Genomic DNA, 12,494 nt, shown 5'->3' with positions numbered 1-12,494 from the left:
TATGGTTGTGTTTTATATGTGTTTGTGCACTTGATAGGATCAAGCTAAATTGCTTACACAGTAGTTTATTACAAAGACAAGGACAAGAGCAAGTTTCTTTACAAAATGTATTGTCACCAATACAGAATGATTACGCAGTGATCTATCAACACTTTGCTGTTATTTCATAACATTCCTTCAACCAGTAATAGTTTTCATTAACTTTGCATTGTTGATAACAATTCTTTTCATGGGGCTTTGAATCTGGTTTATCCGTTAATTATCTCCAATAACATTGGAACACAGCAAATCACAAACAGGACCTGATTATTCTCATATTTGCATCTTTCAGAAGAGCTTTGTCTTCATTCTGGGCAGGATGATCAATCCGGTATAATAAAGGGCTGCTCAACAAACTCTAGTTTCGGAACAGTTTAGCAGGCTCCTGTTAAGAAAAGAGGAACAAGATTTAGATTTAAGTGTTATATGTAACACAGAGCTTGAAACATTTAGTTTGGTTAAACAGAATAAAATTGTGTTTCTAAATTTAAAGTAAAATATAAATATTCTTTGAGAAAATAACTATAAATCCTGTTGCAAAGAAACTCGGACTTCTTTGTTTACTCTTAATGTAAGATGTGTTTTTGGCATCAGAGCATCACTAAATCCCTTAAATGCATGTCGAGGTACATGATCACATTTTCACTGTATATTAGGCTCAGTGTGAAAGACTCAGTACATACCAGACTGCAGCACAGGCTGGAAGTCTCCGGCCATGCAGATTTCCTCCTGTTTTTGGCGGACGATTCTCTGGATGGCAGGGGGGAGGCCGCGGGGGTTGCGTGAGAAAACCAGGGAGTATCCATCCTCGCAGCTTCCATCGTCCTTCTGACTGCGGCAGGCATAGGTGACGGCGTAGTTGTCATAGTCTGTGTCAATGATCCAGTAGTTGTCACCTGGAAGAACATAGAGCGAGAGGTTAGTCTCAGCCGTTTAAGAGAGAGACAGAGAAAATGTGTGCAAACAACAGAGCAGACTTACCGCCGCTGGACAGGTAGCTGGCCAGTCCCTGGTAGTTCATGAACATCTTGCCGGGGGTGCCGGGGTCGGGCACGGAGTATTGAGCAGCCATGTCAGCGCACACAACCCAGAACCTGGATATTAAGTAAAGAGAAAAATTCCTATTCATGAGCGGCAATTAACCTTTAATTATTTAAACATATCACATTCAGACTGCAGCCAAATACGTTTCTAAAAGATGTACAAACTCACCCAAAGAGAGTGACTCTGCCCCTGGAGGAGGCAACCATGGCCCCATCATCTCCAACGGTATATTCAGCAGAGATGTTGTCCTGCAGGAACAAACCCTCAGGATCCTTCTTCTGCAGAGCGTACCACTTTCCTGCATACTGTCGGGGTAAAACGATAAAGTTGATTCTTTTGATAGGCATTTCATCAGTAGAATAAGGATATGCATACATACATAAACATAAACAAATTTGTATTTTTTGTATGTGAACTACAATCAGGGATATGAGGTGATAGACCAATTGCTCAATTTCTCGAACCCATGATTGTAGTACATAATACGCTATATTTCATTGTATGCTGATGATGTCCTGATTTACTTGGAGGATGTCGATCATCCTATTCCTGTTAATCTGTTTTTCTTTGTTCATCTGTGAGAGCTAGCTATCTGTCCTGAGCCAACATAGAAGTATTACTGTAAATGGTATCAGGCTAATTAAAGATACAGTACCTTGCACTAAAACAAAATACTTAAACATATTTCTGTACTCACCCTTTGGGGGTCAAAGTCGTCTTTGACTGTGAAGCTGTCCACCACGCAGGAGGCCAGGCTGTGCTCCACACAGGCCAGGAACAACATCACCAGGGGAAACATTTGGAAGTCCATTCTAAGCAAAACCCAAGTCGAACACATGTTAATTTACGTGATAGTCTGATTTTTCTTATTTACATATGCAAGTATCTGGCTAAAAGAAAAAAATCTAACTCTTGCAACTCTTATTTAGTTTGTAAAAAGATCAGTTGGTCCCCCTTAAAGCAGCATCTTCTTACCTGAAGTGTAGAATGTAGTCTCAGGAAGTTGTCAGTGCGGAGCTGCAGCAGCGTCTGAGCCGTGGTGAGAAGACTGCGGGTGAGCCTTTTTATATCTGACGTGTAGACAGGCTCACTGATTATTTTCACTTCTTGAACCTAAATGTAGAGTTTAAATCTAGCGCTAATCCAGTTAACAAAATCCCCCACTATAAGCTGATGATGAACCCTCACATTCAGCAGTGTGTGGGCTTTATGTACTTGTTTGCAGAGCTCCATAAAGAGATACATAACAGCTGATGCCCCGGGGCAAAGAGGTGTCCTGAGCCTCAAGTCACACGTCCATGGCGAATGTGTTTACATGAGCAGACAAGTGTCTTTAAGGCATGTAGACTTTGAATGGAACCAAGTGCAAGTATTAAGATGTGTGGAGTCATACCTGCTGAGAAAGTAATGTGATACTGAGGGAATGAAAAAGTATGAGAAAAGATTTTATTGTGATTTCTCCAGTTTGTTTTGCTGTTCTTAAAATTATCATGAAACTAGTCATCTCTCTTTTTTTGTCTGTTTTAAGATTAAATGTTCCTAACGTTCATGAACGTGAACTAGTTCACACATGAACTAGTGTGTTTTGTTCTACTTTATTTTAAAGGCTTTTCATTTCTAGGGACAAAAATAAACTTTTTTTACTTTTGGATTTCCCAACAATATCGGTGAGAGTAAGTACACTTTTAGTATATATAGTTTATTTGTTCATTCATGTAGACAAAATATTTGATTTGGGTGTAAAACATTAAAAAAAATCCACATCTAAGGTAAACAATGTGAGAGGGAAGTAAAAGGGGCATTTTCACATTAACGAGCAGACCAAATAAAAAACAGCAGCATTTTACATAATAAAATAGTCAAGAGAACAGCACGGACTGATGACGCCCCGTCACGCTATGCCAGCAGAGGCTCAGGTGTTCCCGTCTGTTGTCATTTGCTCGGTTAAGCAATGTGCCGTCATCTTGTGCGTAAATGCTGCCAGAGTTTCAACCTGTAATCTGTGAAGTGAGCTGTGTTACAGAACGTTCATACCACTTATGTACCAGCAAATGTGCATACAGATGCTAGAGGGTGAAAACACCCTAATTTAAGATCAGTGGGCTGTTTAATCACTAAATAAATTGCATTTGAACCTATTTGGAAATGTGTTTCACAACATTTCATCAGTATGTTTTGTAGGCCATTGTTTTTCCCCTTTTATTTCTTTAAATTATTCATCAATTTTTACTTTTTTCAAGCATTTTTTTAATCTTGGTTCCTGATAACATTTTACATCATTTTTCAATTTTCCTTATGTTTTTTTAGTTTTTTATTACATTGTCTGTTTTGTGTTGTATTTTAAAAACAGTGAAAAATGTTGTAAACAGATCAGTATAATCCCAGTCCTGCCACCCTCACCAGTCCTGAGGAGATATGTTTGTTGTTAATTACAGTAGTTGAGAGCTAACTAACTAGAATTATCATGTCAGTATGTCCAGCTGTATTTTTAGTCGGCCCTGGCATTGTTGTTATTCTAATAACATGTCCTGAGTATATTAGTTAAGGCCTCTGTGCTTTGACATCCTGGGCGGTTCGGTGCTGTCAACACGATCAACCTGACACGTGACATGTCAACAGTATTAATTCTGCATCTCTAATCCAATAACAAAGGTTAGGTTTAAGTAATCCTAGACAAACACTTGCTGATCTGGAGGTGAGCTCTGGTTCTGCATGTCTGGACTCCAGGCATGTGAGGTCACTGACTGATGGATATTATCAGGTGATCGTCAAGAGAGGGATGTAGGAATACACAAACCTCTCTAAGATTTGAAGGTTGGTCTTCAGAAAGATGGATGTTGATAGCCTCTGGGGAAAAAAGCCGGTCTACAGTGGCCTTCACTGTGAGCAACATATGACCCTGAAGGGACTGCAGGAATAGTAGGATTTTAGGACAATGTCATTTTTAGTGTTACCCTTAATTCTCTCAAGAAAGTTTTTTTTTTTATATACAGAAACTCAACAGTAGAAATCATTCATTTAACAAGTTTACACTTCCTAGTTTAAACTTTTCGGGAGAATTGGGCTGCTTACCTTTTTTTGTGAAAAGCTGAGTGTTTTGGGGTTTTAGACTTTTTGTCAAACTAACCAAATTATAATGGGCATTTTTCACTATTTTCTGATATTTAATAGGCCATACATTTTACACAATCACTAAACTTAAAAGGTAGATTAACTTCTAATTTTGTTTCAGCTCTTATCAATCTACACAGTAAATGATACGTTTGCAACTCATGTTTCTCAAACTAATTAAATGTGCATTTTAGAAAGCCAATCTCAATTTACGTAAACAAACAAAGCTACAGTATATACTCCATAAGATAATTAAATAAGACTTTTACTTAACAGCTTCCTCTGGAAATTATTCTTAAGACATTTACGCACCTTTTTCATTTAATAAGATCAACACAATAAGACCCAGCAAGTTTCTAATGCCAAGTTTTCACATGATTAAAAGAAAATATAATTAAAGTAGATAGTAAAGGGGAACCAGTGGTCAAAAAAGGTGTTGGCAAATAGGAAGCAACTGAACATGATCCAAAAGCAACATACTAAAACTTTCTGCATTTAATATGATAACTAATGTAAACAAAATTCTTGAATGCAAAATAATGTTCATTATTAATTTTAATATAACGTTTGTAATACCTGTCCTGTAACAGTGGCTGATGGAGAAAAACGATTATAACAGAAGGACACACGTCTGTAAACAAAACAAAGACTACGGTGATCATGTACTTATGTATTTATGAATTTGTTTCATTACAAACATGAGCTTTATAACTTATGATTGCATCTGTATTTGCAGTATTACAATGCTTTGTTCAAGAGCTATATTTTTTATCATGTAACTCACTAAAAAAATCATTGTCTATGGGATTCCAGAGAGGTGTTGTAATATACAAGGTAAAAGTGAATACATCCATAACACAGTAGTGGTCGACTGGTCTGGACCCGACTTTGCCATCGTTACTCCGGGAAAAAAGGAGGAAGAGGTTGGGAATTGCACATGGACATCTTCACACGGCAAACCAGCTTTACTTCAGAATAGATTCTTCACTTGCTGTAAGGAAAAAGTAAAAAAAAAAAAAAAAGCGGGATTAGTACATTCTGGATTTTACAGACTAAATATGGTTTACAGTTATTAATATAAAATGCTTTACATTGAATGGCCGTTTGACGACTTTGTGTAATGCAACACCAACTGCATTATACTGAACACACTGGTGTTGATATTATTGCATCTGCTCCCTGTAAACACTGCAGCATGCAGGTTTATGCAATTGAAATCTGTAGACTAAATATTTGACAGATGATTGAAGCTGATGAGGCTACCTTCTGCTAGCTGCTTGGCGATGCGCTCCTGTTCCTCGCGAACCTTTTTCTCCTCCTCCTCGATCTTCCTCTCCTCAGCTGCAATAGGCTTCAAGTTATCTAAGAAAATGAAGAGGTTGATTTTATTTTTTTTAAAAGCACCATAAATTCAAAATTACATTTAGTTATATTAACTGAAGGGCACAACGTTTTAAGATTGCACCAATCAAGAATGCCCTATATAAAAAGGTCCTTCATTGTCACATCATCCTTAATCAAATGCAGCAGGAACTGAGTGGAGAGCCGTCATCGTTTGGCACTTCAACCTTTAACCCAACTGGAGTTTATAATATCATGTATCAAGCTAATGACCTTGTATGCCTTTTGTAAGAAAATCAGGTTTTAGACATAATGTTTAAGTGTCAAATTTACTCCCCTATGCAGTACAAATTACTAATATTTATGTATTACGGTGTCTTTTTTTCTGAGTGCACTGTTCCAGTTAAGTGATCACTTATAAGGGTAACTCACCATATCTCTTTTTGCCATAGATGATCCCAGCAATTAAAGCTGAATACCTTGCTGTCTGTAAAAGGAAAGAAAAACATGAAAAATGAATGCCAGTGGTGCAGTCTCTTCACATTCCCAATCAAGTATTAAGGCAAAAGACGTTCTGTTATTCATCAGTACTACAGAAATGGAAATGACATTTACTTTAGAAGGTCTAATGTTGCTTCACTCACTGAACTCTATTCAGAGCTGCAAGAATGTATTGAGACCTTGGTCATGGTCACCAACTACACATCTAACAGGGTTCAATTGATTGAGTTCCCAGAGCTGTTTTGTCCCAAACTTTAATTCGGCATAAACAAAAACACCGAAAAGTAATGTTAGAGTTAAAGTCTGTCACCACCACAAAATAACCAGCAGGGGGCGACAACGGGGAGGACAAATTGTTCCTAAAAACATGAGTTAAGGCTGAATAAGCCAAACACAATAACAAATGGTAATCTTTGTTTTCACCAAGATAAAGGATGTGATATAATCAATGCAATATCTTCATATTAAGTTGATTAATGTCCATTTATCCAAGGACATTTCTATTTATAACAACCAGTGCAGGTGCTACATGATTAAATGGAGACACTGAGTGCTACTATCTTAGCTATAAGCAACGTTAATGATGCACTTTGCAGCAAAAACTAACATTCAACAAAAGCATTGATAAGACACATCTATAATGCAGCACAGATGATATTGCACAGGTTGATAACTGGCTCTGACGTCATTTGTAAGATAGCATTCTTCCCAGCTAACAGTTAGCAGGTTCTCGTGCCCTGTGTAGTCATTTAAAACAAAGATCATTTACAGTAAAACACGAGTTACCTCTTTACACAACAAGTACCACAAACACAAACCTTAATCAAAGGCGACACTGCAACCGGAGGAGCCATAGTTTCACAGCAGGCTAACAACTAGCAGAGGTCACTTTACCACCAGAGGACTGAGAGAGATCTGGACTTCTTCTGTGGTTTCACTGGAGCAGATATCCTGGTTGAACTACTGCCCTCTTCTGGAGAAAAGCATCCATTTCAGTGGCAATTTATAGATGGTTCCACTATAATGTAATGTACAATGTAATGTAAAAGGAAAATGTTACAATATATATATATATATATATATACATTTCAGTGGCAGTTTATAGATGGTTCCACTGTAATGTAATGTACAATGTAATGTAAAAGGAAAATGTTACAATTATATATATATGTGCAATACATTACACATTACACTGTGCAATAATAGTTAAAAAAGTTAAAATAGTTTTTTTCTGTCTGTAAATATAATATTTCAGTTATTGTTGTTTTTCCACTGTTTTTTTTTTATTGCTTATTTATAATACTTGGTTTTTTTTATTTTCATTTTTTATTTTTTATCTTGTCTTCTTTTACTATGTCTCTTGTGTGCACTTTACTCTACGCTGCTGTAAGCCTGCAAATGTCCCCGCTGCGGGACTAATAAAGGATTATCTTATCTCTCTCTTATCTCTTATATATATAATTGTAACATTTTCCTTGTAACATAATTGTAACATTTTCCTTTTAAAAGGAAAATGTTACAATTATGTATATATGTATGTACAATTATATATATATATATATATATATAATTGTAACATTTTCCTTTTACATTACCAGTGGAACCATCTATAAATTGCCACTGCAATAGCAAAGGTCATCCAGAAGAGGTCAGTAGAGATGTATGCAGTTTAACATGTCTGCGTAGCCTGAGACTTATATAAAGACTTTGTTAAAGCATTTGTGCAAGATTTTTGGCATTCGTACAATTAAGGGAATTGCTTCATTTTTTACATTATTAAATTAAATTTACTAAATAAAATAGAAAGGACAGAGAGAAAGGAAAAAAGACAACACCCATTCACCCGCCCGCCAATCACTACTTGTGATTTGAGTTTTATGCAATTTGATTGTTGCTCGAGAAAATAAATAAATTGTGGCCTTATTTTCAAAAATTGCTGAAGCTTATCATTCAAGATTAATCTATTTCCCTTTAGGTGCAATGTGTCAGTTCTGTGATACACAGTTTCACTGGAGGGACTTCAGCATTTTTACCATAATTTGAATATAAGATTGAATATTTGAACAGTATTTTTGCTACTACTCGCCCATGGGAGACAAAATGTTGTTGAGAAGCAGTCATTGTGAAGGTGTAGTATTTAGTCAATGAGGAAATTAGTATCAGGAGCAGTACAGTGTTTATTTACAGGACAGTGTTTATCAGACTGGATGGTTTGACTTAGTTGCATGCAATGCAAGTAAATCAAACTGCTTTCTCTATAGGCAGAACTATAGTACATTGAACTATACTACATTGAAAACACATGAAAAGCAGCACCAGCATTTTAAATTTTAGTACACTTGGCAAGCACCTGCAGATCTGCTGTTTGTATATACAGATTTTAAAATATGCCATCTGCAAAAAGAAAGAAAGTCATTGCTCAGATATACTTATTCCTGGTAAAGCTGTCTCTGAAAAGTATATCTTCCAAAATCAGTCGAACATAGGGTTATGATGAACAAAAAGTGAAATGGCCAGAGAGCTGCTATGGTAATAATAAAAGCTTTTTTTATTCAATCCCTAGTGCCCAAGACCAAACTACCAAAGTTCCATCTCTTCATCCTAATAGTGTATTGACATTATTGCCCATTTTCACTGTGGGAACTGCTTTTAAAACATATTAAGTTAAAATATATTGTACATTTGATTTGATTTTAAGTACCAAAAACATCTTCCCTCACTGGGTGACAATATAAAAAATAAGCATATTCCTGCTTGTTCCAACTTCACTGAAGTCACATGATAATTATAGGGAAAAAAGCTGCACCATTACATCAAATGGAAACACTGTGTGTTGTATTGTGTTTTGCATAATTTTATAGTAGTTTTCCCCAAATTCCCAACCAAATCAGCTACCAAATACGTGGTCAGATGTGCCTCTACTGGGGATTGAACCCTTATCTTTTGTCCCAGCCCCAGCTAATTGTCCTCCATCATATAACATTTCGTTTGCACAGTTTTACAGTGACATTTTTTTATTTTTTTTTCTGAAAAAGTCCCATAAGAAATCAATGTTCGGGACATTCGCGGCTTCCAAAACAGCGGTTGAACTTGTTCACTGTCCTCTTGGCAAATCTCACCTTCCCTCGATTCTTCGAGGAGGCTGTGTACTCATTGGACTTGAGTTTAGCGTAATAGTCTGAGAATTTATTGAAGAGGATGGATATGGGGAGACCGTTGAGGATGATTCCAAAAGAGATGCAGATGAAAGCGAAGAGACGGCCGAGTATGGTCTCTGGGTAGATGTCTCCGTAACCAACAGTGGAGATGCTGACCTGCAACGGAGAGCGCAGTCAGTGGTGATGGAGAAACATGACTCACAAACCTTACCAGCTGTTAGTGTATTATTTTACAGACCTGTGCTGATCCATGTGGCCAATTTGGGCATTTTGCACCTTTATAAAAACATTGCATTTTGCCTGGATTAGACAGCAAGGTAGGCAGGGGGATCAAATTCTAATTGGAAGCCAGGATATCCCCAATGATTTATTCGTGACCCACTGAAACAGGTTAGTACTAAAAAGAACAAGTATACAAAGTCAAAAAAGAAACAAACAGAACACACTGTAATGCTGTGGCTATCAACCAGTCCTAATTCTGGAGCCCCTCTGCACTATAGTCTCAAGATAGCAGACAATCAGAGATCTTCAAGTTCTAGTTGAGCAAAACATTTGGAGATCAACTTGTGAGTCTATACTCTGCACTGATATAAAAGACTATGAAAGACCCAGTAAAGTTAGCTGATACTGTTTTACGTAATATTGGATTTACTGCTACCAATTGGAGAAAATTGTTTTTAGCCATATCATGTGGATCAAGAAACAGCGTCCATACCTCACACTTAGTGTTGTAAATTGTTGGTATTATAAAGTGATGAAAGAATGACCAACTGTAGTTTGTTGATGGTAAGTTTGAAACTCATATAATTGGGCCTACTAGGCATTCATTAGGACCCACACCTCCACTAAAATAACTTAACTTTATTATTACCAACAGTTTTTCACATCAGGAGAAGAAAGTGCTTAATTTAAATTAAAATTGCCTGTTAAATTCTCCACACCTCAGAATTGTTACAATAGAAGAGGCCTTGCCCTTAAGCCTTTGGAAAAATTATAATGTACTTTTTCTTTCTGCTGATTCCCACACAGTCTGACTGAGTTGTACAAAACTGTTCAGAGAGTTACTTTTAGTGAGAGGCCATGCCAAAGTTAATAATAATAATAATAATCAATCCTTTATTAGTCCCACAATGGGGAAATTATTTCTCTGCATTTAACCCATCCCGGAGGAGCAGTGGGCTGCAATGAAGCGCCCGGGGAGCAACTTGGGGTTAGGTGTCTTGCTCAAGGACACCTCGGCATGTTGCCGGTAGAGGTGTTTGAACCACCAACCTTGTGGTTACGGGACAAGCGCTCTACCTCATGTGCCACAGCCGCCCAAGTTATATAAATCTATAATGAAAATAACCTTTCCAAAAGCTTTTGTGAAAATCCAGTAAAACTGACCCAGAAGTAGGTGCACCAATGACTCAAAGATGGCACACAATTCTCCTGCATCTGTTCATATGAATACAGCAGGAATATGTTGCAGTAAACAGAGCTCACAGATGCCTTCAACATAAGCATTACTATCATTCAGAGGATTATCATTTCCCGTCCCTGGATTAGAAGTAAGATTCTTCCACTCTTTGAAAGAGGGAGGGGGAAGGATCTGTTTAATGGGTTTATTTATGGCCACAGGCAGCAAATCAAAGGTTTGTAACTCAAAAAAAGACCTTAACTCAATACATTAACCAGGTTAGTTTACCCTTCAAAACTGATCAGGCACTGTGAATAAATCAGTAAATATACAATATTTTGGTTGAATGTTCCCATTGACCACACAAGCCACACATACCAAGGCATTAGGTGAGACATCCTGCAGTAGAGCTGACCTCATTGTGTTTAGTAAGCCAGGTAGTGCTGGAGTGTAATCTAATAACATTACACAGTTAACACACCATTGAGGGACTTAAAGTAATTCAAGGAGAGGGCACTTCCTTTCACTTACCTAAATAGGTTTCTTAGGTCTGTTATAAAGGGATTTATTTAAGTTTTATCATTTTAAAATGTGTGTGCTTTCCATATATCTTCCACTCTACTGGGTATCTTCCCTCTAAGTTAACTTCAGAGTCCTGCCCTGCTGGTCTTTTACACTATTACATTTTTCAATGATGTACTTACAGCTGCCCACCACCATGCATGAGGAATGCTGGTGAAGTTTGTGTGTGGCATGTCATGCTCCACAGTGTAAACCATGGCGGAGAAGCTGAAGATGCCCATGGCGATGAAAAGGAAGAGACAGCCCACTTGCTGGTAGCACTGACGCAGAGTGAAGCCAAACGCCCGCAGACCTGTGGAGTGTCGCGCCAGTTTCAAGATACGAAAGATTCGCATCAGTCTCATGATCCGCAACACTTGGCCCACCTTTCCCACCTGCCCCACCGCCTGCATGTCGGCCTCGTGCTTCATGTAGTTTTCCTCGTTGTCAAAGAACTCCACGGTGGCCTGCACATACTGAGGCAGGATGGCAATCAGGTCCACGGTGTTGAGCATACTCCTGCCGAAGGATTTGATGTCCGGAGTGGACACCAGACGGAGCAGGTACTCCATGGTGAAGAAGGCGATGCACATGGATTCCACGAATTCCCAGTATGTCTTACCACTGAGCTGACCTTTAGGAGTTCTGTATTGCATCTCCTCTACTGTGTTAAGAGTCATGGCCACCAGGGAGACCAGGACAAACAGGCTGGAGGCCACCGCCATCAGCTTGGCCTTGATAGATGAGAACGGCTTCTCCATCAAGTTCCAGATTGCCCTGCGCTGTTGGCCTATGAACATGTCATGAAAGAGCTCCTCGTTCTCCTCGATCTCCACCTCTGCCTCCAGCTCCCGCTGGATCTTTAGCTGCTCGTTCAGGTCATCCTGCCTCTCCTCAAAGGAGATGCGGCAGCAGCGGTGGGTGTTCTTGATCCTCACGCCCCAGTAGTTGATCTCCTCCAGGAAGTTGCGGGGACACAACTCATCCTTGATCCACAGCACACCAGTCCTGTAGAAGTTAAAGATATTGTGGAAGACGTCTGGGTCCCTGTCAAAGAAGTACTCATTGTTAGTCACAGTGTAGTCATCGCACAGCTCCAGCTTCATGTTGTGGTCTGTGGAGGTGGCCAGTCGTCCTATTCTGGTCTTGGGATACTTGGCGGCCGTCTTGTAGGCTATCTGGTATGGCTTCCCCCCTACATTGATGTTGATCATGTAGTTCTTCTTAGAGGGTGAATTCTGCTTGAGGAAGCCGTACAGAATATTGTCATCCTCTTCATCTTCATATTCTGCATAAATGTCGTAGATGTCCCTGCTCAGCTCCTGCATGGAGTTCCATGT

The 12,494-nt window shown here is 38.6% G+C and overlaps 2 protein-coding genes across 2 annotated transcripts; both read right to left on the bottom strand.

Moving 5' to 3' along the window:
- Window positions 1-413: 413 nt before the first annotated feature.
- Window positions 414-1,894, bottom strand: LOC129100682 (purpurin-like). The gene is made up of 5 exons (XM_054610122.1): window positions 1,781-1,894; window positions 1,252-1,388; window positions 1,021-1,133; window positions 723-935; window positions 414-424 (listed from the first exon to the last, which is right to left on the bottom strand). The coding sequence occupies exons 1-5, from the start codon at window positions 1,892-1,894 to the stop codon at window positions 414-416; spliced, it is 588 nt and encodes a 195-aa protein (XP_054466097.1).
- Window positions 1,895-5,159: 3,265 nt separating this feature from the next.
- Window positions 5,160-12,494, bottom strand: LOC129100681 (potassium voltage-gated channel subfamily V member 2-like). Its single transcript, XM_054610121.1, has 5 exons — window positions 11,298-12,494; window positions 9,135-9,350; window positions 5,968-6,022; window positions 5,458-5,556; window positions 5,160-5,185 (listed from the first exon to the last, which is right to left on the bottom strand). The coding sequence occupies exons 1-5, from the start codon at window positions 12,480-12,482 to the stop codon at window positions 5,160-5,162; spliced, it is 1,581 nt and encodes a 526-aa protein (XP_054466096.1). The 5' UTR covers window positions 12,483-12,494.

Source organism: Anoplopoma fimbria, chromosome 13 (assembly GCF_027596085.1).
Source record: "Anoplopoma fimbria isolate UVic2021 breed Golden Eagle Sablefish chromosome 13, Afim_UVic_2022, whole genome shotgun sequence".
Lineage (NCBI taxonomy): Eukaryota > Metazoa > Chordata > Actinopteri > Perciformes > Anoplopomatidae > Anoplopoma > Anoplopoma fimbria.
The sequence above is the reverse complement of the archived record's forward strand: the minus strand, read 5'-3'. Positions and strand labels throughout refer to the sequence as shown.